General features: G+C 44.4%; 1 protein-coding gene across 1 annotated transcript; it reads right to left on the bottom strand.

The window, feature by feature from the left end:
• Window positions 1-1,571: 1,571 nt before the first annotated feature.
• Window positions 1,572-25,557, bottom strand: LOC149277562 (uncharacterized). The gene is made up of 7 exons (XM_089502709.1): window positions 25,473-25,557; window positions 23,890-25,186; window positions 13,730-13,871; window positions 6,351-6,719; window positions 4,138-4,264; window positions 3,432-3,509; window positions 1,572-2,851 (listed from the first exon to the last, which is right to left on the bottom strand). The coding sequence occupies exons 1-7, from the start codon at window positions 25,555-25,557 to the stop codon at window positions 1,572-1,574; spliced, it is 3,378 nt and encodes a 1,125-aa protein (XP_089358835.1).
• Window positions 25,558-26,356: the final 799 nt, after the last annotated feature.

Raw genomic sequence — 26,356 nt, 5'->3', positions numbered from 1 at the left:
CCAAGCCCTCCATCCCTCTCATTCTGTTCCTTTGAAGCTCACACAATCCGTCTTTTCTCTCCACTCTCTCTTCAAATTGCTGTCATATATCGCCCTCCAGGTCTTACCTCGCAGTTCTTTGACCACCTTTCTGCCTGGCTCCCTTTCTTCCTCTCTCCTAATATCCCCTGTCTTATTCCTTTAGATATATCTAACAACTCTGCTAGCTCCAAACTCCTCTCCCTGACATCCTCCTCTGGTCTCTCTCAATGGACTAATTCCCCTACGCATACCGAGGGACACTCACTCGATCTGGTTTTCTCCAGATCATGCTCCCTTTCAGACTTCTCCATCTACCCGTTCCCTCTGTCTGACCACCACCTTCTATCCTTTTCTCCAGTGCTAACCCCTAACAAGACATACTTACAGCGCTCACCTCATACTTGTAGGCCATTACCAGACAATACCATTACCCAACTGTCAGCCTCACTTGAACCTCTCTTACCTTCCATGTTAACCCTTTCCTGCCCAGACACAGCAGCCTCTTTTTATAACAACACACTTGCTTCATCTCTCGACACCATAGCTCCAATTACTACGTTACCCCCGACAATTTAAACGCCAACCATGGCATACCAAAACCACACGGTTTCTTCAGAAGTGCTGCCGCACGGCTGAGCGTTATTTCAGAAAATCCAGCGAAGACTTTAATCATTATAAATTCATGCTCCACACCTACAACTCTGCCCTCTCTCTCGCCAAACAGCTCTACTTCTCCACTCTCATATCCCCCCTTTCTTCCAACCCACAACGCCTTTTTTCTACTTTCAACTCCCTTCTCTGTCCCTCCACACCCACACCACAAACCTCTCTCACTGCCCAAGATCTTGCTACCCACTTCAAAGAGAAGATTGAGACTATTAGAAAAGACCTCTCCTCCTTACAACTCCCTCCTACACCACTCAACACCACTCTCTCCACTCCTACTATACTAACTGCCTTTTCCGCTTTTTCGATCCCTACGTTCCTCCCATGGGCTAAGGCTCTCCTCCTCACTCATCACCTCTTCCTTTTCCCGTCTACAAGATTTCACTCGAGCTGCCCCATATCTCTGGAATCTTCTCCCAAGGAACCTTCAGCATTCACCCTCCCTCCTGACATTCAAGAAACATCTAAAAACCCATTTCTTCAGAGAAGCCGCACCATCTTAGCTGCTAGAACTTCCTTGTCATCGATACAACCCCCACAATACCTCTCACCCTTTCTCTGTGCCTTATGTTTGTCACCCCATTTCCCTCTAGATTGTAAGCTTGCGAGCAGGGCTCTCTCCACCAAATGTATCGGTTTGTCTTAGTCTGTCAATTCTTGTCTTGTCATATCCCTTGAATTTAGTGCTGCGTAAACTGTTGGCGCTATATAAATAAAGGATAATAATAATAAAATAACAGTGACGTGACCGCGTTCCCGTTTTTTTTAAAGAAGAAGGACGATTCAGGTTATAGAAAATTGGATATTTTTTTATTCTGGAGTTTACGAATGGCCATAAGAGCGCTATCCTGTATCACTTACGTTATGGACTTTCTCAGAATGCTTTAGGCACATTGCATCTCCTTTTTATGAGTCCGTTGGTGCTTAAGCAGAACCGAGCTGTACGTGAAGCTCTTCCCGCACTGAGGACACGTGTACGGCCTCTCCCCCGTGTGCGTCCTCTGGTGTTTGACCAAGGACGAGGTTTGCGTGAAACATTTGCCACAGTCTGCGCAGGAGAACGGTTTCTCCCCTGTATGTGTGCGCTGATGGTTGACCAGCGCCGAGGTCTGAGAGAAGCTTTTCCCGCACTGGCCGCAGACGTACGGTTTCTCCCCGGTGTGGGTCCGCCGGTGCTTTACCAGGGCCGAGCTGTGCGAGAAGGTCTTCCCGCAGTCCCCGCACGGATACGGCCTCTCGCCCGTGTGCGTCCGCAGGTGATTGGCGAGAGAGGACTTATCCATGAAGCTTTTTGGACACTGGCTGCAGGAGTAGGGTTTCTCGCCCGTGTGCGTCCTTTGGTGTTTGAGCAGCGCCGAGCTTTCCGTGAAGCTTTTCCCGCATTCGGCGCAAGCGTAAGGTCCCTCGCCGGTGTGTATCCGCTGATGCCGTACGACGTGCGACCGCCGCATAAAGCGCTTTCCGCACTGGCCGCAGGAGTACGGCTTCTCTCCCGTGTGAGTTCGCGAGTGCGTCAGAAGGTTGGAACTCTGGGAGAAACCCTTTCCGCATTTATTACAGACGTACGGCCTCTCGCCCGAGTGAGACCGCTGGTGGCGCACCAGGTGCAGTTTACATATGAAGCTCTTCTCGCAGCTGCGACACGTGTACGGTTTCTCTCCGGTGTGGGTCCTCTTGTGGACGACAAGCTGGGAACTGTCAACGAAGCTCTTTCCGCATTTATCGCAGAAAAACGGCCTCTCGCCCACGTGAATCCTTTTGTGCCGTAACAGATGGGAGCTGCGATTAAAGCCTTTGCCGCAATCTGTACAAGCGAAAGGTTTTTCTGCTGAATGGGGACGGCTGTCGGTTACCGTTTTCCCAGTGACACCATCCCATGCGATGGTTCCATACTGGTTTTCCGTTACTCTACTATTTACATGTTCCGGGGGGTTGTCGCCATTGTAATACGGTGGATCACATAGGGTCGCAAACGTCATTTCCAAGCATTCTCTTTCACGCTTACGATCCGGACGTAGAAACGGGTCTTCTCGTACCTTCTTCATGTTGTAAGGCAGCTGTCTGCACGTGGTTTTCTCTACATACCAGTACTGTGTATGTCGGTTACTAACATGCGGTACCAGAGGTACACAGTGCTGTTCTTCCTTAATCTCAACCTCAGGACCTGCTGGAGAGAATGAATCACACCGATGTTTAGACAGGTCTTCTCATTAATTATACCAAATATAAGCATCTTCAAATCCTCATAAAATGTTTTCTTCCCCAATTTGAATATATTTAAGGATCAATCATATCATGTTTTTCTTTTTTTGGTTTTTAGGACTGTTCCTTTAATAAAAACCTATTAATGGGGAAGTATCATACACTACTGTTCAAACGTTTGGGGGTCACTGAACTGTTTTCATGGAAAACAAGGACATTTCTAGCTGTAACATAATTACAAAAGGTTTTTTTTAACAATCAATCAGCCTTTTAACCCCTTAAGGACAATGGGCGGTCCCTAAACCCATTGAAAACAATGCATTTTGAGCCCGTACATGTACGGGTTTTGTCATTAAAGGGTTAAACGTGGATGAGCGAACAAAACGTGCCATTGGAACACAGGAGTGATGAGAGTGATAAAGGAGTGATGGGAGTGATAAAGTCCTCTGTACGCCTATGAAGAGATTCCATTAAAAATCAGACATTTCCAGATCCAATAGTCATTCAAGTTAATACGTGGGATTGACCTTCTGAATACTCACCAATCTGAGCCAATTTTCCATACGGCTCCTGTCCCAGTTGAATCCGGGTTATAATGTCTGGTTTTTCACAAATGCAACCTGAATGTGGAGATAAAAGTGACTCAGAAGACTGGACAGAGAAATATGTACATTTAATTGACGTATACTGATAGTAGAATGCATTATATACATGTAAATAGTTTTTTCATATGATAGTATCTTCTCAAGAATAAAGTATTTTTATAAAAAATTGCTATAAGTAATGATGGATGGATAGATAGATAGATAGATAGATAGATAGATAATCTCATGCTGCTGGGGATCTATGGAGGAAAACATATTTACCTGAAAGCTTTCTTCGCTGGAAATTCATGCTCCTTTCCTATACTCCTGGCTCCACATCACTTTTCAATATGAATCTCTCAAATTCATCCTTTCCTTACGTGAGACAGTACTAAAATACTTTCCGATATCATGTCTGCATTATTGCAGCTCTCTACTGACTCTCCCCCTCTGCTCCTGCCTTCCCCGGCTACCGCCCTTTCTGCCGTACACTACTGCCAGATGAATCTTCTTACCCCATCCCTATTCATCTCCGCTGGACTCCCATTCCCTCCAGAATACATTTTAAACTCCTGGTCCTTTACTTTTTTGGAATTGTTATTGTCAAAAAATTTAATGATACATAGATAAATAGATATACAGAATGACAGGTAACATGTCTTACCGAGAGAGCATAGGGTATGGTAATTGTCTATCATAACATCCATATAAAGCAGTCTCTGCCCCGCTCCTAAACATCCCCACTCCTCCTCTGAGAAATATACTGCCACGTCATCAAAACTAATGGGAACCTAAAAAAACCGAAGGAAACATTACACAGGATTATTTTCATGGAATATAATGTAAGGTAGTAATGTATAGCTCTATATTCTCAGACACCCTGCTGCCCCCTCACGGCCCTATCCATCTCTTTATACACCCAGACACCCTGCTGCCCCATTACTGCCGTATCCATCTCTTTATACACCCAGACACCCTGCTGCCCCATCACTGCCCTATCCATCTCTTTATACACCCAGACACCCTGCTGCCCCATCACTGCCCTATCCATCTCTTTATACACCCAGACACCCTGCTGCCCCCCTCACTACCCTATCCATCTCTTTATACATCCAGACACCCTGCTGCCCCCTCACCGCCCTATCCATCTCTTTATACACCCAGACACCCTACTGCCCCCCTCACTGCCCTATCCATCTCTTTATACACCCAGACACCCTGCTGCCCCCTCACTGCCCTATCCATCTCTTAATACACCCAGACACCCTACTGCCCCTCACTGCCCTATCCATCTCTTTATACACCCAGACACCCTGCTGCCCCCTTACCGCCCTATCCATCTCTTTATACACCCAGACACCCTGCTGCCCCATTACTGCCGTATCCATCTCTTTATACACCCAGACACCCTGCTGCCCCCCTCACTACCCTATCCATCTCTTTATACATCCAGACACCCTGCTGCCCCCTCACCGCCCTTTCCATCTCTTTATACACCCAGACACCCTACTGCCCCCCTCACTGCCCTATCCATCTCTTTATACACCCAGACACCCTGCTGCCCCCTCACTGCCCTATCCATCTCTTTATACACCCTGCTGCCCCCTCACTGCCCTATCCATCTCTTTATACACCCAGACACCCTGCTGCCCCATCACTACCTTGTTATCTTGTTCTCTGTACATCCACATATTATATATATATTTTACCAAAGTACCTCTTGATATTCAAAATAAATCTGCATCTTCACATTCTTTAGTCCACACAAATAGTCTCAGAAGTTAAACTTCACGCCAGGCCTGAAAATCTGTCAAAAAAAAGTATAAATATGCTAAATTACTGTTTATAAAGTAGATGCATCCAATGTCATTTAACAATTTGGGGTAAAATACATGCATTTTAGTATATATTAATACGTATGTAAAGCATATGATAGATAAGAGGTCCCTTTAAACCTTAATGCTGTCCCCTGTCCAAATGGATGGGGTTCTACAGAACCGCCCTATACGCATTTGCCCCTTTCCCAATTATTATTATTATTATCTTATATTTATATAGCGCCAACAATTTACGCAGCACTAAGGTATTATTATTTTTTGCAGGTTAATTAATTGCATGACAGTATAAATCACTCTCATACGCATTCATTGTGTAGGGGGCTCTCTGGGACACTGGAGTGTCCTTTAACATCCATCAAGATCCATCTGCACCAGTATCCCTTCACCGTGTATTACTCGTATTGTTAAATTTAACATTTGTTATTTTGTCTATCACATTATATATACAGTATAATCATTAACAGACGTTAAACATACTGGTACAGAAGAACAAGAGGTCTTTGGAGCTTACAATCTATTTGGTTGAGGGGGAAGGACTCCTTCCACTTACCCTTTAGCACCAAATCTTGCCTCCTTCACATCCAAAATATCTAACATTTGCCCTTTCCTCCCGCAAAGCATAGCTGAAATAGTAAGTCTCCCCCTTGTGACATCCCATCTGGGCTGTTGCAACTCCCCACTAACTAGTCTCTCCATCTCTCGCCTTTCAGCACTCTAATCCACTCTAAATACCTCCGCCAGAGTAATCTCCTTATGCCTCCGCTCGTCTGCTGACTGACAGCGCCAGTCCCTCTATTTCCTCCAGATACCCCCCAGAATACAATTTAAACAGCTACCCCTTACTTACAGCGTCCATGACCACACCGCGTCCCCCTCTACCCCCGATCTCCATACGTTCTCCTAACTTCTCTCTTAGATCTACCCACTCAGGTCTCCAGGATTTAATATATGCTGCCCCTGCTGTCTGGAATTCCATACGTCATTCTATAAGATTCACTCAAACTTAATTCTAACTTTAAATGTCCGCCAAAAAACCTACCTGATCAGAGATGCATACGATCTGCCCTCTTAATACCCCACAACCTGCGTCCTGTAAAGAATCTGCCCCGTCACCTTCGAGATCTCCACTCCATTGGCTTCTACAAGTCACCTTTGTTTCAATCAAATCATCCTCTCCCAATCCATCCCTCTCCTCCTTCTGTCCTCCTCTCCTCGTGTAGCGGTATGTCTTGGTGTAGCAGTATGTCTTGGTGTAGCGGTATGTCTTGGTGTAGCGGTATGTCTTGGTGTAGCGGTATGTCTTGGTGTAGCGGTATGTCTTGGTGTAGCGGTATGTCTTGGTGTAGCGGTATGTCTTGGTGTAGCGGTATGTCTTGGTGTAGCGGTATGTCTTGGTGTAGCGGTATGTCTTGGTGTAGCAGTATGTGTTATGGTGTGTCAATGGTTCTCTCAATTTCACAATAGATTTACATACTAGGTCGACCACCCCCTCCTCCTCTCGGCTCTCTTGGTCTCTGTGACTCTGCTCTCTCCTGGATTAACTCGTATCTTTCCAACAGATCCTTCTCTGTGTCTTTTGCTGGCGACTCCTCCTCCTCAATGCCTCTGTCTGTTGGAGTACCTCAGGGCTCTGCCCTGGGTCCTCTACTATTCTCTATCTATACTTCCTCACTTGGAAAACTTATCGACAGCTTTGGCTTCAAATACCACCTCTATGCACACGACACACAAATCTATCTCTCCAGCCCCAATCTCTCTACATCTGTCCTCTTTCAGATCAGCAGCTGCCTATCTGGCATCTCTTCCTGGATGGCCTCTCACTACCTCAAGATAAATATGTCTAAGACTGAGCTCCTTCTAATCCTTCCCTCTAACTCTATTCCCCTCTCTGACCTTTCTATCACTGTCGACGGTACCACTATCTCTCCTTCACCACAAGTCTGCTGCCTCGGAGTGACCCTAGACTCAAACCTATATTTTATCCCTCACATCAAAACACTCTCTAAATCCCGCCGCAACCAACTGTGCAACATTTCCAAAATTCGCCCATTCCTGACTGCCAGCACCGCAAAACAACTAATCCAGTCCCTCGTAATCTCCCGTCTAGACTACTGCAACAACCTATTTACCGGCATTCCGACTATCCCCCCCCTCCAGTCTGTCCTCAATGCCTCTGCCAGACTAATCTATCTCTCACCCGACGCTCTGCATCTGCCGCACCTCTCTGCGAGTCCCTCCACTGGCTCCCCATCCATAGCAGAATTAAATTCAAAATACTCACTCTATGCTACAAAGCTCTCACTAACACCGCTCCCCTCTACCTATCCTCCCTCATCAGCGAATATACTCCAGCCCGCCCTCTAAGATCCAACAATGACCTGCTCCTCGCATCTTCACTTATCGCCTCCTTCCATGTCCACCTACAGGACTTCTCTCGCGCAGCACCAACCCTCTGGAACTCTCTTCCCCGTGCTGTCCGACTCTCACCAACTTTACCCTCTTTCAAACACTCCATAAAAAACCTCTCTTCAGGGAAGCCTACCACTGACACAAACATCAAAACTTCCCTCTCACCCACTTACAACCCTTATCTCGCCCTACATTAACGTCATTCACTACCACATAGTCCTCACCTCCTGGTTCTCACCCCTTATCCACCTAGATTGTAAGCTCCTGCGGGAACAGGGCCCTTCATTCCATCTGTATGTCAATTGCTGCATTGTACTTGTCGTTATCTGTAACATTTTGATCTTTGTACAGCGCTGCGGAATCTGTAGGCGCTTTATAAATAAAGTATAATAATAATAATAGTAATAATAAGGAGTAGACTGCTTGCGTGAGGATGATTTTGGACTAAATAAATTCATACTCGTTCCACTTTAGCACCAAATCTTGCCTCCTTTACATGTAAAATATCTAACATTTGCCCTTTCCTCCCGCAAAGCATAACTGAAATGGTAACTCATCTCCTTGTGACATCCCATCTGGGCTGTTGCAACTCCCTACTAACTAGTCTCTCTATCTCTTAGCACTCTAATCCACTCTAAATACCTCCGCCAGACTAATCTCCTTATGCCTCCGCTTGTCTGCTGACTCACAGCCCCAGTCCCTCTATTTCCTCCAGATACCCCCCAGAATACAATTTAAACAACTACTCCCTTACTTACAGCGTCCATGACCACACCGCGTCCCCCTCTACCCCCGATCTCCATACGTTCTCCTAACTTCTCTCTTAGATCTACCCACTCAGGTCTCCAGGATTTAATATATGCTGCCCCTGCTGTCTGGAATTCCATACGTCATTCTATAAGATTCACTCAAACTTAATTCTAACTTTAAACGCCCGCCAAAAACCTACCTGATCAGAGACGCGTACGATCTGCCCTCTTAATACCCCACAACCTGCGTCCCGTAAAGAATCTGCCCCGTCACCTTCGAGATCTCCACTCCATTGGCTTCTACAAGTCACCTTTGTTTCAATCAAATCATCCTCTCCCAATCCATCCCTCTCCTCCTTCTGTCCTCCTCAACCTCCTGGTTGCAGGTCCTCCTCTCCTCCTGTAGTATGTGTTATTGCGCGTCAATGGTTCTCTCAATTCTGTATATTGGTGATTTTAATGTTACAAATAATTACATCTACAATTCTTAACTGTAACAGCGACACGAGGCCTGCTCGTGCTCTACAAATAAAATGTAATAATAATAATAAAGCGTTAAAAAAAACAGGAAAATAGTTCTTACGGTTGGGCGTAGTCATCAATAATAATTATATAGTAAAAGAAAAACCCCTTATTCATTTACACAATAGATTTACATAGTAGGTTCCTATCATTCACATAATACAAAGAATTCATAGCTACCTGGTAACCCTGGGTGACCCTTAACTGGTCAGACAGCTCACTTCACTTACCCCAGAGTCTATATAATCAGAATATCAGCATTGAGTAGCAGAAGAGCGAGGGATCCTGGGACTTGTAGTCCTTGTGAATTTGGTACATTCTTGAAATTGTTAAGGAGAACAAAAGCACCCATTGAACAATAAAGAAGAAATCAGGGGACAGCGGTTAAGCCATCAAAAAGAATCACAAGCCATATTGTCCCTGCTTTGCGAGGCTTTTGCTTTGAGGTACGACAATTCCCACAAGTCTCCGTAAAGAGGAGATGTTGCTAATCCGTACTATGTCCACTCAGTCTGGCAGATGTGGAAAACAGCGGGAGCGAAACTACAATTCCCATAAGCCGACGGGGAGCGGAAGTGACGTTTCTTGCCGCGTACCCGTGGCGCTCTGGGAACTGTAGTCTGTACGTTGGCTAACGTGTGAAGCCGGCTCAAGAGCAGAAAAAAAAGAAATACAATTCCCAGGAGGCTTTCGTACCGCAAGGTCACGAAACACCCTGTGACAGCCAATCGACGACTGCATTTCCGGTCACGCCCCCTTCCCCTTTACACACAAAGCCTTCAAGCTTCACCAGGTGAGCCGCGAGTAGCGCGGGGTCTTGTGGGAGGGCTCGGTTAGTTCTGGTTAATGTGCTGAGTAGACGCCGTTACAGGAATTAATGCGGTTTTGTCTGCGTGAATAATGTTTGCGAGGGAGGTCTGGCGGCTCCGTGCTGTCACGGAGAGCTCCTGGCCGTGCCCACCCCCATTCGCTGCAGATAAGACTAATACTCTGGCCGTTAGTCGGTTTACTTGAGGAGGAAAGCGGCGGCGGCACATACTGCACACAGATACACAGTGATTGCTCTACACTGCATTCTGATGTCATCAGCGCTATTTTTACCACCATTTAACTTGTTTAAGAATTCTTCTAATAGTAACGGGGCTGCGGTTGTAAACTCTCGTGTAATTGAATGAATGAGACTTTCTGGAACTTTCCCTTACTTGACTATACAGCAGAAGCTCACTGGGGTTGGTCCTTCATAATAGGTCAATCAGCTGAAACACAAATCCCCCTTTCGTGAACAGACCCCAGTACCCCAGTAGAGCCCACCCCTCCCGAGTGTCAGGATACTGGAGCATAAGGCCAAGGGAATCAGGCATTTGCTGAAGGCCGTGGTCCTGTCTTTCTTGGATGTGTAGAATGTGCTAGAATAAGCATCGTCTGTTGTCTGGAGTTATTAAGACGATGTCTCGGGGGCAGCTGTCTTGGGTAAAATTTACATTGAATTGGATAAGATGTTATTAATGTTACAAAAATTAATGCCGGATTGTGTATTTGAAGGTTCCAACTTATATTGATTGAATTGTGAAAATATTTTTTGCCCCCCACTGACTGTGAGCTTGAAAGGTGGGCAGTACACGCCGTCCATCTAACGGTGGCCAGGTGCGCTTACGGTTACAAAGCCGGACTGTCTTGGGGTTGTGAAGGTGCTGTTGCTCCATGTATGGCCGCAAAGAGGGCCGGGTCCCCCGTCTTCTACTTCTGGGGTGACACTCCCCGTAGGGACACTTACTTTAATTGCAAGGGCTGAAAAAAGGGCTGGGTCTTCCTGGTCCCCCCTTCAAAGATGGGGAACTGCTAAAATCTTCAAGGGGATATAGGAACCCGAAGGTCAACCTGCACCCACCCAACCAAAAGCCAAGTCTTCAGGGACCAGGCCCACTGTTGCCTTTCCAGCAGGTGCATGTTGATGGTGGTTTTTCAAGCCTTATGAAAAATGGCGGCACTAAATAAGCCCATGGTGCCCCCCCGCCACCCACTCACAAAACACAAAAGGAGGGTAACTGTCCAGATGTTCCTGAGCTGTACCTGGCAAAGTATCTCTGTATTCACTTGCGTTTCCTTGCAGCTTGCCCGTCATCCTCTCTTCTGGTGACTCCTTTATCCCTTGGAAATGTCTGACCGTGAGTCCAGTCCGATCGCGGAACAAACCTCTGATAACGAAAAGACCCAGGGCGATAACGAAGAGGTGAGCTGAGATCTTCCCACTGCGTAGTACTATTATTCAATTACCTGGTCAGGGATTATGATCTAAAGCCTAGCTGCTTCCTGATTGGCTGGAAGACGCCAGTCCAAATCCAGGGCTTTCCAGGCGCGTCCTGCCGTTACCTGCATCCCCTAACGTACAAAACCTATGGCACGGGTAAGCAGAAAAGCAGCCAAGGTTTGTAACTCTTAAGTACTTCAAGTGCTCTGTGTACTCGTACGAATAAACGTTTACTGACCCTTTCAACACATGCGGTTGTGATCAGCTTTATGGCCACCATGGCATCGGACCTCTGTAAAAGATCTCAACAAAGAAAATAATGGACGTTACTGGGAAAACCCATGAGGAGCATAAAGTACAGTGCTTTGCACATTAATGTAGGGTGCAAATAATAACAACCTGGCTTTATCTTATTTTATTCCAATAAACGTCCTTTATCAGAAAACCAAGAGGCCGCCGTTGTTGTCAGCCGTGTGGTATTGGGGGTGACTTCTCCTGGTCAAGCACCGCATTAAGATGATCCTTTATGGCAGTGCTAATGAAGTCTGTTCCTCCGTAGGCTTTTATTAGTCGGAGTGCCTGTGTGATAACGACACAGGACACACAATGTTTTTAATCGGACACTAGTAATAAAAACAATGGCGGGAACTGACCTTTAACCCCTTCAATGCCAGGAGATAGAGCTTTCTTTTGATACCATAGTTGGATGATTAGCTCAAAATTTAGAATGAGAAATTTAGTAAAAAGTACCGAATTAGAAAAAAAAAAACCACCTAAAAATGTAACAGTTTTCCGGCTTTCATGCCGGAAGCTGTTACATCAGATCGGACAGCAGAAAGCCGGCGATGCTGCCAGATGTCCCTGCCGCTGCAAGAAGGGCAGGACATACCGGTACGTCCATAGGGGATTCTTGGGATGTGTTTTTTGGACGTAGCGGTACATCCATAGAGGACTGAAGGGGTTAAGATCTGGCCAGTTCTGAACACTATCATTTCTCCTGCTGTAGATTCCTATTATGTATTATGAAGACGAAGATGAAGATTTTTCTGAAGCAGAAAACCAGCTTGATGAGAACCCTACAAAGAAGGAGGATGATCACTCTAAAGGTAAATGACAGGGGATTCCGTGGCGCTATTACAACCGGGGAGGGTAGAAACAATAAAATTAAAACCTATTCAAAGTCGACAATAAGATGAATGTTTAGACTGACGGGTACGGAAGGAGAGGAGGACCCTACTCCAGCCAGCGGGCAATCTGTGTGTTATCTCGGGGTTGGAATTGCGAGGCCCATGTAAAAGATAAGGACCCGTTTAAGCGTTCATATTTGATGTGGTGATGTCTTAGAAAAGAGAAAAAGCCACGAGTCGCCCCTACACAGGGCTTTGAGACACAGATAATAGGCTCTAGGCAACAGAGTAAAAACGTAGGCGTGTATCACTCTGGGGTTTGCAGGGGAGTTGCAGTTTCATCTCATACATTACATTATACGGGAACCAACTCCAATGAGTTTCTGCCCCGCGATTAGCTTGGATGCCCTTCCATCTTTCCATCTTGCAGCAGCAACTTGCTAGAGATGGGCTTTCATAACACACAGTGAACTCAGCGAGTTGAAACTACAACTCTCCTGCTAACTCATGCTTTAGTGAATAAGTCCCATATACCATACTCTACATTGTAAAGGTTTTTTTTTTAATCTGCAGAAAGGCACGAGGCTGCTCAATGCATAGGTAATATTACTTGACTGATTGTACTCTTCCTTTTTTAAATAAACCAAGTCAAGACTAAAGTGGACTATTTTTTTTTATTCCTCCGAAAATTAAGCAAACCTTACGTATATTTTTTTACAATTTCAATAATTTCTTCAGTGCCTGGCTTCTGTGTCTCCCCCCCCCCCACAAGTCCTTTCCTAAATTTTACTTTTTTCTTCTCTTCCTTTTTAGATTTTGTGATAGATGACAAGGACGAAACTTTCGTTCCTCCCGTGTCCGTTAATTCGGCAGCTGAAGAAAATACAGAACTCAATTCACAAGAAGACAATGTACCAGGAACCTATATGTATAATATACAACACCCAGTGGACACATCGTACTCAAGAATGGGTGCAGATGACTTTAATGTTTTTAACTCTATTGATCCAGAAACGGGCAAACTAACAGAGATGACGACTTACTTGTGCATCGAATGCGGGAAAAGTTTCACAGATAGCGCTGCTTTTGCCAAGCATCAGAAGACCCACACGGGTGACAAGCCTCATTCATGTGCTGTCTGCGGCAAGACGTTCGCGTACAACTCGCACCTTGTTATACACCAGAGGATCCACGCAGGGAAGAGGCCGTTCTCTTGCTCCTATTGTGCAAAGAGCTTTACCGACAGACCATCACTCGTCAAGCACGAGAGGATTCACACCGGTGAGAAGCCTTTCCGGTGCAGCGTGTGTCAGAAGTGCTTCACTGACCGGTCAAATCTAGTGAAGCATCACCGGATCCACACCAGGGAGAAGTCGTTCACCTGCATCGAGTGCGGGAAAAGCTTCACAGACCGTTCTAACCTCGTGAAACACCAGAAGATACATACGGGTGAGAAGTCCTTTGAATGCACAGACTGCGGCAAGAGGTTCACCGAGAACTCCACGCTGGTCGTCCACAGAAGAAGCCACACCGGTGAGAAACCATACACTTGCAACGACTGCGGCAAATCGTACTCTTGCAATTCCCACCTCATCGTGCACCAGCGTAGTCATACTGGGGAACGGCCCTTTGTTTGCCCCGAGTGTGGGAAAAGTTTTACAGACAGCTCCACTCTTGTTATTCACCAGAGGGTCCACACCGGGGAAAAACCATTTGTATGTATGACGTGTGGAAATAGATACACAAAGAAATCGGCTATGGTCAAGCACCAGAGAACTCACACTGGGGAAAAGCCATTTGGGTGCACTCAGTGCGGAAAGAGCTTCATAGACAGTTCATCGTTGGTGAAACACCAGAGGACACACACTGGGGAGAAACCCTTTGCCTGCATTCTTTGTGGCAGAAACTTCGCAGCCAGGTCCACTCTGGTGAAACATCAACGAACCCACACCGGGGAAAAGCCGTACACATGCACCGAGTGCGGCAAATGTTTCTCCTGTAACTCGCACCTTGTGGTCCACAAGCGCTTTCATACGGGAGAAAAGCCGTTCCCTTGCGCGGTGTGTGGGAAAAGCTTTACCGACAGCTCCACCCTGGTCAAGCACCAGCGGATACATACCGGAGAACGTCCGTTTGTGTGTAGCTACTGTGCGAAAAGCTTTATAGACAACTCAACCCTTATTAAACACCAAAGAATCCACACCGGAGAAAGGCCCTATTCTTGCAAGGTGTGCCGGAAGTGTTTCACCGATAGCTCAACGCTGGTCAAACACCAAAGGATACATACCGGCGAGAAGCCGTACACGTGTAAGGTTTGTGGACGAAGCTTTACAGATTGTTCAACGCTTATTAAGCACCAGAAGGTACACCGAAGGGAGGAATCTGAGAAAACTGCAGCTAAAAATGCAGAGCCTGCTACCAACGAAGAAGTAAAGCTGTGAAGACATTGCACTCGTGATTGTGCCGTGAAATCTATTTTTTTTTCTACCAGAGGAGAAGACACAGATGGGGTCTACTGATGGGTTTCTTCAACAAAATGTTACTGTGAAATGCCTTACTACACCCTGCAACTCTAAAAACATGGGATCCACGGGGGGGGCATACATTGTATTACTGTGTGTCCGTTTAATCCAATATTGACTCCTAGCGTGTTTTTCATGTAATTGGTCTCAAACCAATCAAGAGGGCCCCCCCTTTATTCAATATTCGTGGGCACACCAAAAAGATGTGTCCAAACCTGGCTACCTTTATTTATGGGTCGGAGAACCCTTCTTTCTCCGCTCCACGATCTCCAACTGGTGCGACTTTCTGAAAATTCCACTAGTTTTCTTTTCATCGAATGCACTACTAACCCAAAGGACAAAGAGAAGATATTGCGATGGTGACATCTTTAGCGGAAGAACGTTTGCAGACATTTAAAACACTGGGAGAGACCTCTGCTTCTCAGTACCTGAATGTTTCAGTATTTCATTTGGTGCGTTTAGTTCGTTAGTAACGGGGAGTTAGTGGAGTATTCACATACCGTTCCAGAGACATCGATATATTAAATGAATTGGTTTTTTTTTTGAGGAACGAGTGATGGAGAGAAGCTGCTATATAGAAGAATTCCCATAGCCTCCTGGAATGTATAACGCCGTACGCTGTGTACGGAATAGTTAAGTCACATGATGCAATTAACTCACTTCAACAGATGTACGAGAGCACAGTATTCTAGAACTACCATTGCACGCCAGTGACGGAGGATACGTTGATAGCTGGACGAGCCGTACGAACTGGTCTGTCGAAAGATCAGAGACAAGGCTGTAAAATCCGGAAAAGAGATTTGGGAAGCAGAATATGGCGGTATGTGGGAACTAAGATGCCCTTCAGAACATTTCATTGTACTAACGATAAGCACAGTAAGAAGGCAAAATAAACAAGTTAGCCTTTTTATGTGACTTCTGTTTTCTCTCCACGGTGTCGGGTCCTGCACAGAAACCATTGAGGACTGCTGAAGTAAAATGAATCATCTGTGTGGTCGCACTCGGAACAGACTGCTTCTTTGTGTGAAATCACGCTTTCAATCAGGACTTCTTTCTTTAATGGGAAGACTGATGACGGTGGGGCGAGGGACGCCTCGTTGGTGCTCAAAGGGTTAACTCTTTAGTGAGGTTGTGAAGGGGAGAGAAAGTACCTTCTCGGCTAGTAATAGGGTCGATTCATACGACAAAGCAAGAAAGCCAGAACATTACCTGGAAAAGAGTATTTTTTAAACTCGTATTTGGTATCTCCTGTTACAGTGTCTTTAAACTCAAATTACCTGTTATCTTGATATGAACTGTATATCCTGTTCGGAACGTTTAAATATACATATCTGTTTTGGGTTTGTTTGTTTTTTTCTTTTAAATAAAAAAAAAAAAAAAAAATCATCCATTTCATGTTAGAATCCTATTGTGTTGATATGTTAGTAGTAGCCCTTTGGATTAAATAAAATGATGTCAGAGTATACAGCCCGAATAGGTTTAGGATAGCTTTTAGTGGAACAACATCTATAGAGTAAAATGAGTTGACTAAACAGTCAACACCAGTTTTGTTTTCCAACCTGAAGAACGGACTGCTGATGTCTTGAAATCTTTCTATATTAATGCTGGTCCACTAAAATGTTGCAAATCTCTTCAGATTATATTAGACATATTTTACTTATTCTGGCTATTCCTTTTTGTACCATTAACAAACCCACTTCGCTATTGATAGCACATCCTGAACCTTCACCTTCTCCCTTATGGGAGCAATTAAATGCCCTACAATCTGCACTGAATGTAATTACAGTAAGGCAGACCAACGTTTTAATCATTTTGATTATGATTAACCCATTGATAAGAATTGATGTGCCAGGTACGTCATGGATATGCAGCCTCCAAACCACCCGACAAACCTATGCGTGGTTGGTATCACTTTACTCAAGAGATGTTGCTGAACACATGTTGGGGTGTTTGACAGTGATGTATACCAGGAACTGTACATTCATACCTGAAGTACAGTGTGGGGGGGGGGGCACAAAAATGTAAGTTACAATACCAGCATTTGAAATATCTTGGGGTGTCGTTTTCAGAAATAAGTGGTTTGATGGGGTGAATTAAATTGGCAGACTTCAAAAATGTCCCAGATAGGACATGGGGGCAGTATGGCCAGATTAAAAAAAATCTTTGAAATAGCAGTACACTGCTTGAACTTGTTGCCCTATAAATTGCAAAGAATATTAGAATCTATTTAGGTTTTTTTCATTAGCTTTTGTAGACTAGTACAAAATATGACTTTTTTTTTTTTTTGAAGCTTTTCGCCATATTTTATTTTTTATTGTAAATTAAATATGATCAAAATAACAGCATCTGAAGAAAGCCATCCTTGTCCTGGAAAAAAAAATATACTGTATTTTCTCTTTTTTTTTTCTTTTTCTAGAGCAAATGCTCATTGTCTTATATTCAAGGCCGTCTTATAATCAGACCTCAAATAGAGGCCTGACTACAAGACTAAGATCCCCCCTCAGAGCTGTAGGGGCCGCGGATCCTCCTCTCTGGCAGCCGGTGGACGTCTGCACAATGCACGCAGACAACCTCCACTGCTGCCGGGGCTTCTATGACGGAGCGCCGGGGTGACATGACCTTCCGGTGCTCCACCATAGTGCTATCAGCAGAAGTGGAGGTTGTCTATATGCATTGCAGGCATTTACGGGCTGCTTGAGACGAGGATCCTCCGCAGCGGTGCAGGAGACCTGGATCCTCCTTTCTGGCAGCAGGTGAACGTCTGCGCGATGCACACAGACAACCTCCGCTGCTACCCGACACTTCCGACGGAGCTTCTATGCCTGAGCACTGGCTAAGAAACAGATACGTTACAAATGTAATAAGACCATTTTATATACAGGCTTCAGGGTTTATTCAACTCTTTGAATTTATTATGCATTATACAGGGTCTACTGAGCATTTCTTGAAGCGGAATCTCACTGGGCTTGGCACTCATATAATTACCATAATACTGAAGCTTGGTGAGAACATTGTTTTTCTGGGGGTTTTTTAGTTTAATTCCTGGTGTTGGGGTTTGTATTGAGGAGAAAATGACTAGTAGCCCAGAAAACTGAAATTTCGAGATTCACGTAGAGGGACTGAAAGACTATAAGTGAAGCAGACGGCATCAGAGACTTCTTAAAATACAGAGTTTAGAAAGATTAACCAAAAGCTATAATCTTAGTGTGGATTTTAGTGTGATGGAGTCACCCCAATTTGAGTCCTTACCAGTCCATTGATATGATTTCAACTCATTCCCCTACAATTTAGCTAATTAAAAGTACAGAGGTTGGTAAATTAACCTATTGCCCTAAATGGCCCACAACCGAAGAATGGTGTAGGAGATCACGATGTTTTCTCCTCCTGTTACCATATGCAGGCAAGAGGTGCCTTATTAATGGCGCACAGAGAAGGCTTTAGATAACTTGGGGTGCTTTGACGTAGCGACGAGCGAAGCAATATATGGCCGTATTCCCAATACTTATGCCCAAGTTAGGTTCTTTGAATGCTATCTGTGGGGCATGCGCTGAATTCTTGCCCTGTTGTAAGGTGCCTACAGAGCTGAACGGATCAATTAAAAGGTAAGTAATTGTGGAATGCTTCGATTAACACTTTGCCTTCCATTGTGAATTTGATTTGTGCTAAACCTTCTTTATGGTTGCACGCTCTTATATCCACTAAATATAATGTATTTATACAGATAGCCGTCGCACAATGTCCCGTGGAACGGGACTTCATGCAAACACCATACACAGTATATGTCCATGAAGTCCCATTCACCTATCGTGATATCTCCGCTGCATGGCTTATGGGACTGCCGACGTGTATTTGGCCAGACCTTATCCAAATCAAACAGCCTTTGTCTCCATGTTCGGCATTCTTTATATAAGAGCAATGCTGGCTACAGCTGAGAAGCTGTCAATAGCCAACATGATGTCCCTGTCGCTGTTAAAAAGGCACAGGTACATCCTAAGGACATTGCCACGCTTTACGTATACACCTGTATACTTACAGGGTAGCAAACAGGTTACCCGCTTCTGTGCCATATAGATGTACCAGTACGTTGTAATAGTGTGCTTAAAGCCTACTGGGATGCATGTCCTGGCTTTCTTGCAGCAACAAGGACATCTCCCTGCTTCTTACACTGGAGATCAGGCTGTCTCGACAGCCTGGACTCCCTCTGTCAGCAGAAGCCAGCATCGCATTGCTGACCGATGACTTGTAATTCCGCCTGGCGAGAGCGCCGGTACGCCATTACATAAGGAATGACTGATCGTGTGATCAGGCATACGCTTCTTGGAGGCATCACTGCTGACGTTCACAGAAAGGTCACTAGAGGACATGATCGCCGATTGCTCCCCCTGCTGGCTATCAGCGCGCATTGCAGTGAGCAATGCAAGTCTATGAAACCTTGCTTGCTGATCACACAAAAAATATAAATAAAAAAATAATGAGCTCAGTGATGTCATTGTGACATCACTGGCATTCATAACATGTACAAGCGATCCCTACATGGATCTCTATCCATATTGCACTAATAGTGCAAAAAAAAAAAAACCTGCCCTTCTATGCCCACCCCCTGCCCTATTCACTATGCCCACCCCCTGCCCTATTCACTATGCCCAAAGCCCTTAAGCCAGAAGTATTATAAACACTCGACTAGAGGGTACTATGTAAGGGATGTGGCCCCCATGTGGGGTTTCTTAGGGGATGTTGCAGAACATAAATTGTGTCATTGTTCATCAGTGGCACCTACTGTGTAGAAGAAATTATAAGAAAATAGATATACATATATTTTTTTCCTTTGATACATACAAGCACTCACAATTATTTTTTGCATGATTCCATGGTTTTAAAAAAGGCCCTTTTCAAAGAAAAAAGGCTGTATAATTTGCTGGAGTACATCAAACAGAAACTGAAACCCACATATGGTTAAAAAAAATGGCAGTCCTCAGTACTGAAGGGGTTAGTAGTTTATATTTAGTTTTGGAGGGTATAGGGAGCCAGCGGAGCAGCAGAAGAGCGATGGGCTAAGGCAACCAAGGCGGCAGAGGAGCGCGCAAAGGCAAGCAGGGGCAGCCAGTTAGTAGGTAGTTGTGATAATATTTTACAGCTTCTCGATCCAAGGAGAAATCCGGTTGCCTTTTGGAGTCAAGAAGGAATTTTTACCCCTGATGGCAGAATTCAAAGTAGCTTAATTAGGGGTTTTTTTGCCTTCTTTTGGATCAAGAATATGAAGGTTAGGTAGAAGGGTTGATGTACTATATAACTATGAGTAATCCAGACAGACTATCCCTGGGCACTTTTCAGCTCCGGCTACCCTTGCGGGACGCAGCCAGGACTGCACATTGACGACGGTGGGCGGTCCCGCTGACATAGTGGGAAACACCCCCATTTAAAGGGAAAATAGGGGGGGGGGCGAGGTGTCTCAAGACCCCGCTCCCCGGAGAATTCGGGTCTTGACCCAGGGAACTGGTGCTTCCCCCGGAGATCTCCGGGACAAACCCGGAGAGTTCCCAGGTATGAGAATATCCCCCAAACATGACTTTGTATATTAACTTTGTCTTGTGTGAGAATAGGACAAAATTGCTTGGTGTTTCACAGGTTAAGCAGATAGGGCAGGGGGAGAACCTGCAGTAGTGAGATATGGATGAAGGATCTAGGGAGGGTTCCTTTAACATGGATCAGAGGGAGACAATATATTTATATGGGATAAGCATGCGCAAACACACAGAATGTATACAAGACATTCCAATGTTACATAGAATCATAGCGTATGACCCGTGTACTGCGGCAAGATTACATTTCAATGATCTGACACAAGCTATAAGGAGGCAAGAAGTATTTTTACTTTTCAAACAGATTTAGAAACACAATAAATTGTGTTTTGTACGTTTATTTTTAAGCTACCCAACGTTTACATGATGTAAAACATTAAACGATACAAAATAATTAGTGATACCTGAAAATATAAATGATTGATTAGCGTTTTTTTTTTCTTGGGATTTCAAAATTAGCAATGGATTAAAAAAAAAAAAGAGAGAAAAACCACCAATTCCCAAATACAGCAAATAGATAGCAGTACTGTGAACAAGACACGGGCAATTTCAGGGCACTTTAGCTAAATCAGTAACTACATTTGGCCATTTCTGCATTTCCATGGCAACGATCATTCTATTAATTAATACGTTTTGATGGGAGAAGGGTTTGCGCCTCTGTTTCTTAATAAAATGCCCAGCTTCATAAACATTTACTAACCACATTTAAAATCTCTTCCTGCAGTAGCATAGAAGCCAATAACCATACCACGGAGGTGCCTTATCCCTTCAGAAGATCTTTGCCAATAATATATCAGATACTGAATAGTAAAATGGTCCAATATATGTCGATATGATGTTGATCCCGCATTAAATGTGCTGTGGAACCCTTTAGAATGTTAAGCAAATAAACCTAAATATATTTTGTATGTCCCTTTTTCCCTATTGAGAGTTAATCACATAAAAAAATAATAAAAATATAAAAAAGTAGTTTCTATGGTAACTGTGCCTGCTTTTTGTGTCACATGGTAATCAAGGGTTCCTGGTAAAAATGATAAACGAGACAACTAGGGGGTGATACTTCTTGGCAAGTTTAATTGAAGAAAAAAAAAGAATTGTTAAATTTAGCAGTAAGTGGAACGGCACCTTTAAACCGTCAAAGCAGAAGCCTGGCTGCTTCATTCCTGGCAGGGCTATAAAACAGGTAAAGGATGAAAACAACATACTTATGGAGAAGCTGCAGTAGAATGCCTCTTCCATGGTCCACCGATTTGTGTATTGAAGCAGCCAATCAGTGGCAGGAAAACGCTCCTATCAACCTCAATAAGAGAGTTTTCTGCATATATATATATATATATATATATATATATATATATATATATATATATATATCATACACACAACCCTGCACCTGGAGCTGACTGGCAGGATGTATATCATGTATAAGGGCAAAGGGGGCAAATGCATATGCAAGGGGGACGCCACGGAAACGAAAAGGGTCCACGCGGGTATCATATGAATTAAAGTGTCCCTTTAATATATTCCACTATGCAGCTGGCGTCCCCTTACTGATCATTTAACAGTTCAGGCTAAACACGAGGGGTTTACACCAATCCCCACCGGGCACAATGCCACGGAACAGATATGCTGACATCCCAAGGAGTGCTAATAAAAAGCACCACCGCGCCTATAGACATTTATCACTTACTGTTTAATATTCATATTCTTGGACCTTATGTAAAAAACGGCATCAAACAAGACAGAAAATGAGGAGGAAGAGAGCGTAATATGTACTGGTTTAAAAGGGTTTATTCACTAAAGGCAGAGTTGGCAGGAGAACTATGGAATTCAATGTATAAGGAGGCATCTCATTCATTTAACTATACATTACACAGGGCCAGCCAAGCTCTTCAGGGTCAACTCTTCATTACGTACACTAAATCCAAGAAGCCGAAACACAACTCTCCTGCGCAATCTCCCTTTGCTGAATAGTCCCCAACGTATCGACTCAATGAAAACAGTACTGCGATATCAGACAGCATCAGTACTTCTTCGACAACCGGTTGTCGGGTGGGGGTATTAAGGACATTGATAGGATCCGTACAGATTGGAGCCAAAGCCCTTCGGGTGCCTTTTCAAGAAGATTTATTTCTCTTCCATTTCATGTTAAATGGTCAAAGAGGTCCTCGAGCGTCACACAAAATGTAGCGTGTGAACATAACCCGACTTCGATACAATGAAATCATTCAAACTAAATAGATAACCCTGCACCATCCAGTTTAAAGCAGATTTTGTTTGCTCCCCCCATCCTTTATTTTCCAACACATGAAATAAATCAATGTACCGGCGCTTACATTTTATAATGAGCAATACACGTATTAGAACCCCACCTTATTTGTATACCGCGGGGGAAGCCATTGTGCATTAACCCCTTAAGAACAATGGCTTGTCCTTAAACCCATTAAACACAATGCATTGTGAGCCCGTACATGTACGGGCGTTGTCATGAAGGAGTTAAGAAATATCTCCCGTATCGTTAAGTTGCTGGTTGTTGCCGATTGGTTCACGCAGCCCTGGCAAGGGAGGGAGAAGAAGGGAGAATTTTTTTTTTTTTTGCACAGGACCGTAAAACGCAGTGTTTGGGTGGACAAAAAACAAAACAAAACGACAGAACTGCTTTAAGGGTACCAAGAAGAGCAATATTTATGACACTTTCATATAAACCTGTACGATAATGTGAAGCCTTCGTACTTTATGTTTCCTTCTCTTTAAAACAACCCTTAGTATGCGTGATACAGGTTTCAAAACGTATTTGCTTAAAGAAGTAGGATATCTAAACATTATTTGCTTAGGTATTGTACGGAATGTCTAAACAGACTTATGAAACCAAAGGAAAAAAAAGCTATACAGGCATAAAAAGGTAAAAAAAAAAAAAAAGTTATTTTTTAAGGTTATTTTTCCAAAGAAAAAAATTATTTTGAAATCAAAATTTGCATTTACATTTTTTGATTAAAAAAAATAAATAATCTGGATTAAAATTGTTTCGATGCTTAGCAGGTACAGAATCTGCGTACACAGAAATAAAATAATGAAGCGAAAACAAATAGCCGATTCACTGCCGCTTGTTTAACAATTCCCAAAAAAATCTCGAAGGAATGTGATTGAGATTACGAGGAAGAGAGAGAGAGAGAGAGTTTAGGCTTATTAGAGGATCGTACGGTGCATACATTTTGCTCCAATCAGATTGGATAACATAAAAGGGGTGAGCGAAAATTGGTCGTTATTTAGATACTGATGATAAATCTTCTTTATGAAACCAAAAAAAGAGGCTTTTCAACCATAAAGCAGTCTCTGTACTTATCGTGTTTTGGTCCAAGATGCGATTGCGGGTTTAAACAAGTAACAGATCGCGTGCACACACACACACGCTAACACAGTCTTACTAACTATTATCCTCTAGCGTCTCCTCTTCCTCGTTTTGGTCAGCGTCCCTCAGCGGTAGTTCGTGGCTTTTCTGATGAGTGATTAGAGTGGATTTACGCGCGAAGCAGTCGCCGCACTCAAAGCAAAGGTAGGGCTTCTCCCGCTTGTGACTCCTCCGGTGGACCAGAAGGTGGGACCTCCGCGTGAAGGTCTTTTCGCACTTGTTACAAGCAAACGGTCTCTCCACCTTGTGGGTTTTCCTGTGCGCGTTGAGATGCGATCTCCGTAAAAAGCGCTTGCCGCACGCGCTGCACCCGAAAGGCCGTTCCCCCGTGTGCTTGGCCTGGTGCTTCACCAGAGAGGCTCGGACAACGAAGCGCTTCCCGCAGTCACACGCGAAGGGCTTCTCCCCGGTGTGGCTCCGTGCATGCGTGACCAGGTATGATTTCTGAGAAAAGTTTTTGCCGCACTCCTTGCACGAGTAAGGCTTCTTGCCCGTGTGCGTCTTCTGGTGGCTTGCGAGGTTGGAGCTGCTGGTAAAGCATTTATCGCAGTGCGGGCAAGGATAAGGCCTTTCCCCGGTATGCGTCCTCTGATGCAGCACCAGATGGGAATTCCTGGTGAAGCTTTTCTCGCACATACTGCATTTGTAGGGTTTCTCCCCGGTGTGGATTATCTGGTGGCGCATATAGTTGGAGCTATCCGTAAAGCTCTTCCCGCAATGTTCGCAGTTATACGGCTTTACCTCGTCGTGGGTTTTTTGGTGTTTCACCAAACTTACGTTACTCGTAAAGCTTTTTCCGCATTCGAGACACGGGAACGGTTTCTCTCCCGTGTGCGACCTGCGATGTATCACGAGGTAAGAGTTCCGCGTGAAGCCTTTCCCGCACTCAATGCAGACGTATAACCGCTCTCCTGTATGCGTCCTCTGGTGGACCACGAGGTACGACCGGTAGATAAAACTCTTTCCGCATTCATTGCATATGTAATTCTTCTGCTCCTTTTGGCTTAAGTACTTCTGGATGTATTTTGGTTTATCCCAAAATGATTTACCGCTGTCATTGTGTTTAGAGGTTGACGTTTCCCACGGCTTGTCTGACTCGAGGGTTTTTGCACCGTCCGCATTGCCGTTTTCATTAGATTTCGAAGTAGCTGGGGTTAGAACTTCCTTTAATGGGGCTTCATCGGCGTTGTTAGGAACTTGGCGATTGCTGTCTGTAGAATTACAAGCGGTGTTGCTCTCTTCCATTTCCCAACTGGCTGGGTAGATATTAGCACCAGAATCTCCAGATTTGCTTCGAGACAAGACGGTGCAGTCTGAAAAATGAAGACGAAAGGTCCATATGATTACCAATACCAACATGACCGACGTTGGTAACAGATCTAATAGACGTGCATCGTCTGCAAGAATACATATTATTGAAATGTGGAAATATATACTGCAGTCAGGGGGCCACGGATAATACATTTCAATAATAGTCATTCCACACTCTTAAGATTGATCTCCCTGTCTTTGCAAGAAAGTATATGTAGGAGGCTCGGTTTGCCATCAGCCTTGATACCGGTCATGACTGCAGCTTGAATGGATTATGGACTCACCTACAGCAGGATCCCTTTCTGTGGGGAGAACGTTCCGTCTTCCGCCTCCTGCAGCGCCTGGACAGCCACAGCTTCTTCTCCTTGGGCATCAAGGTCTACGACGAGACATCCTGCTTGAGCATACACACGATAACAGTTACTACCGCAAGTCGGACAGAGAGAGCGAGAGCATACTGAGCCTCAAAGCGAGTGCCGGCAGTCAATAGGTTTAGAACCACCATTTTTTGACCCCTAGGCAGGTATGTATTTAGGTTGCATGATGCCATATCCCGGTACTCCACCTGAGACGGACATGCTGCTGGAGTACAGCAAGGTATGGAGCCGGTGTCAGGCATGGTTGGGGAAACCAAAGATCTTCCTTGTAAACAGCCCATCGTTCACATAAAGGGAGCCCAAAAACCAAATCGGTCAATCTGTCCCCAATCTCTGCGTTCATTCAACGTATAAAAAGAAGGACTATTAAAAAGTCTGTACGTTGTTGTAAGAGTTCTTAAGAAGTTTTAGGTGATATTCATATAATAAATGGCAAACATGACTCAACTCCACGTCAAGTTGTAAAGACTTACAGAATAAGCAGTTAGCCAGGACCAGGAGGGCATGTGATATTGTACCGGCTAGATCACGCAAGTTTGGATCGCATGGTCTGTCGTAAAAGTATTAACACATCAATATTTTATCCTAGCGATTAGACTTGAACAACGGTTTACAATTATTTCCAAATAAACTTGGTAAGCAGACCTGTATTTCAAATAAAGATATTCTTAAGAAATCAAAACAGGTCCGCAAGAGTTGCTGTCATCTACCATATGGAAAATGAAATATGTGTATATATATTATATATATATATATATATATATACATACACACAAATGCTACCATTTAAACGTT

The sequence above is a fragment of the Sceloporus occidentalis genome, unplaced genomic scaffold (assembly GCF_023333645.1).
Source record: "Sceloporus occidentalis isolate IW3139 unplaced genomic scaffold, rSceOcc1.0.p SCAF_209, whole genome shotgun sequence".
Classification (NCBI taxonomy): domain Eukaryota; kingdom Metazoa; phylum Chordata; class Lepidosauria; order Squamata; family Phrynosomatidae; genus Sceloporus; species Sceloporus occidentalis.
Note: the sequence above shows the minus strand (reverse complement) of the source record. Positions and strands in the feature narration are given on the sequence as shown.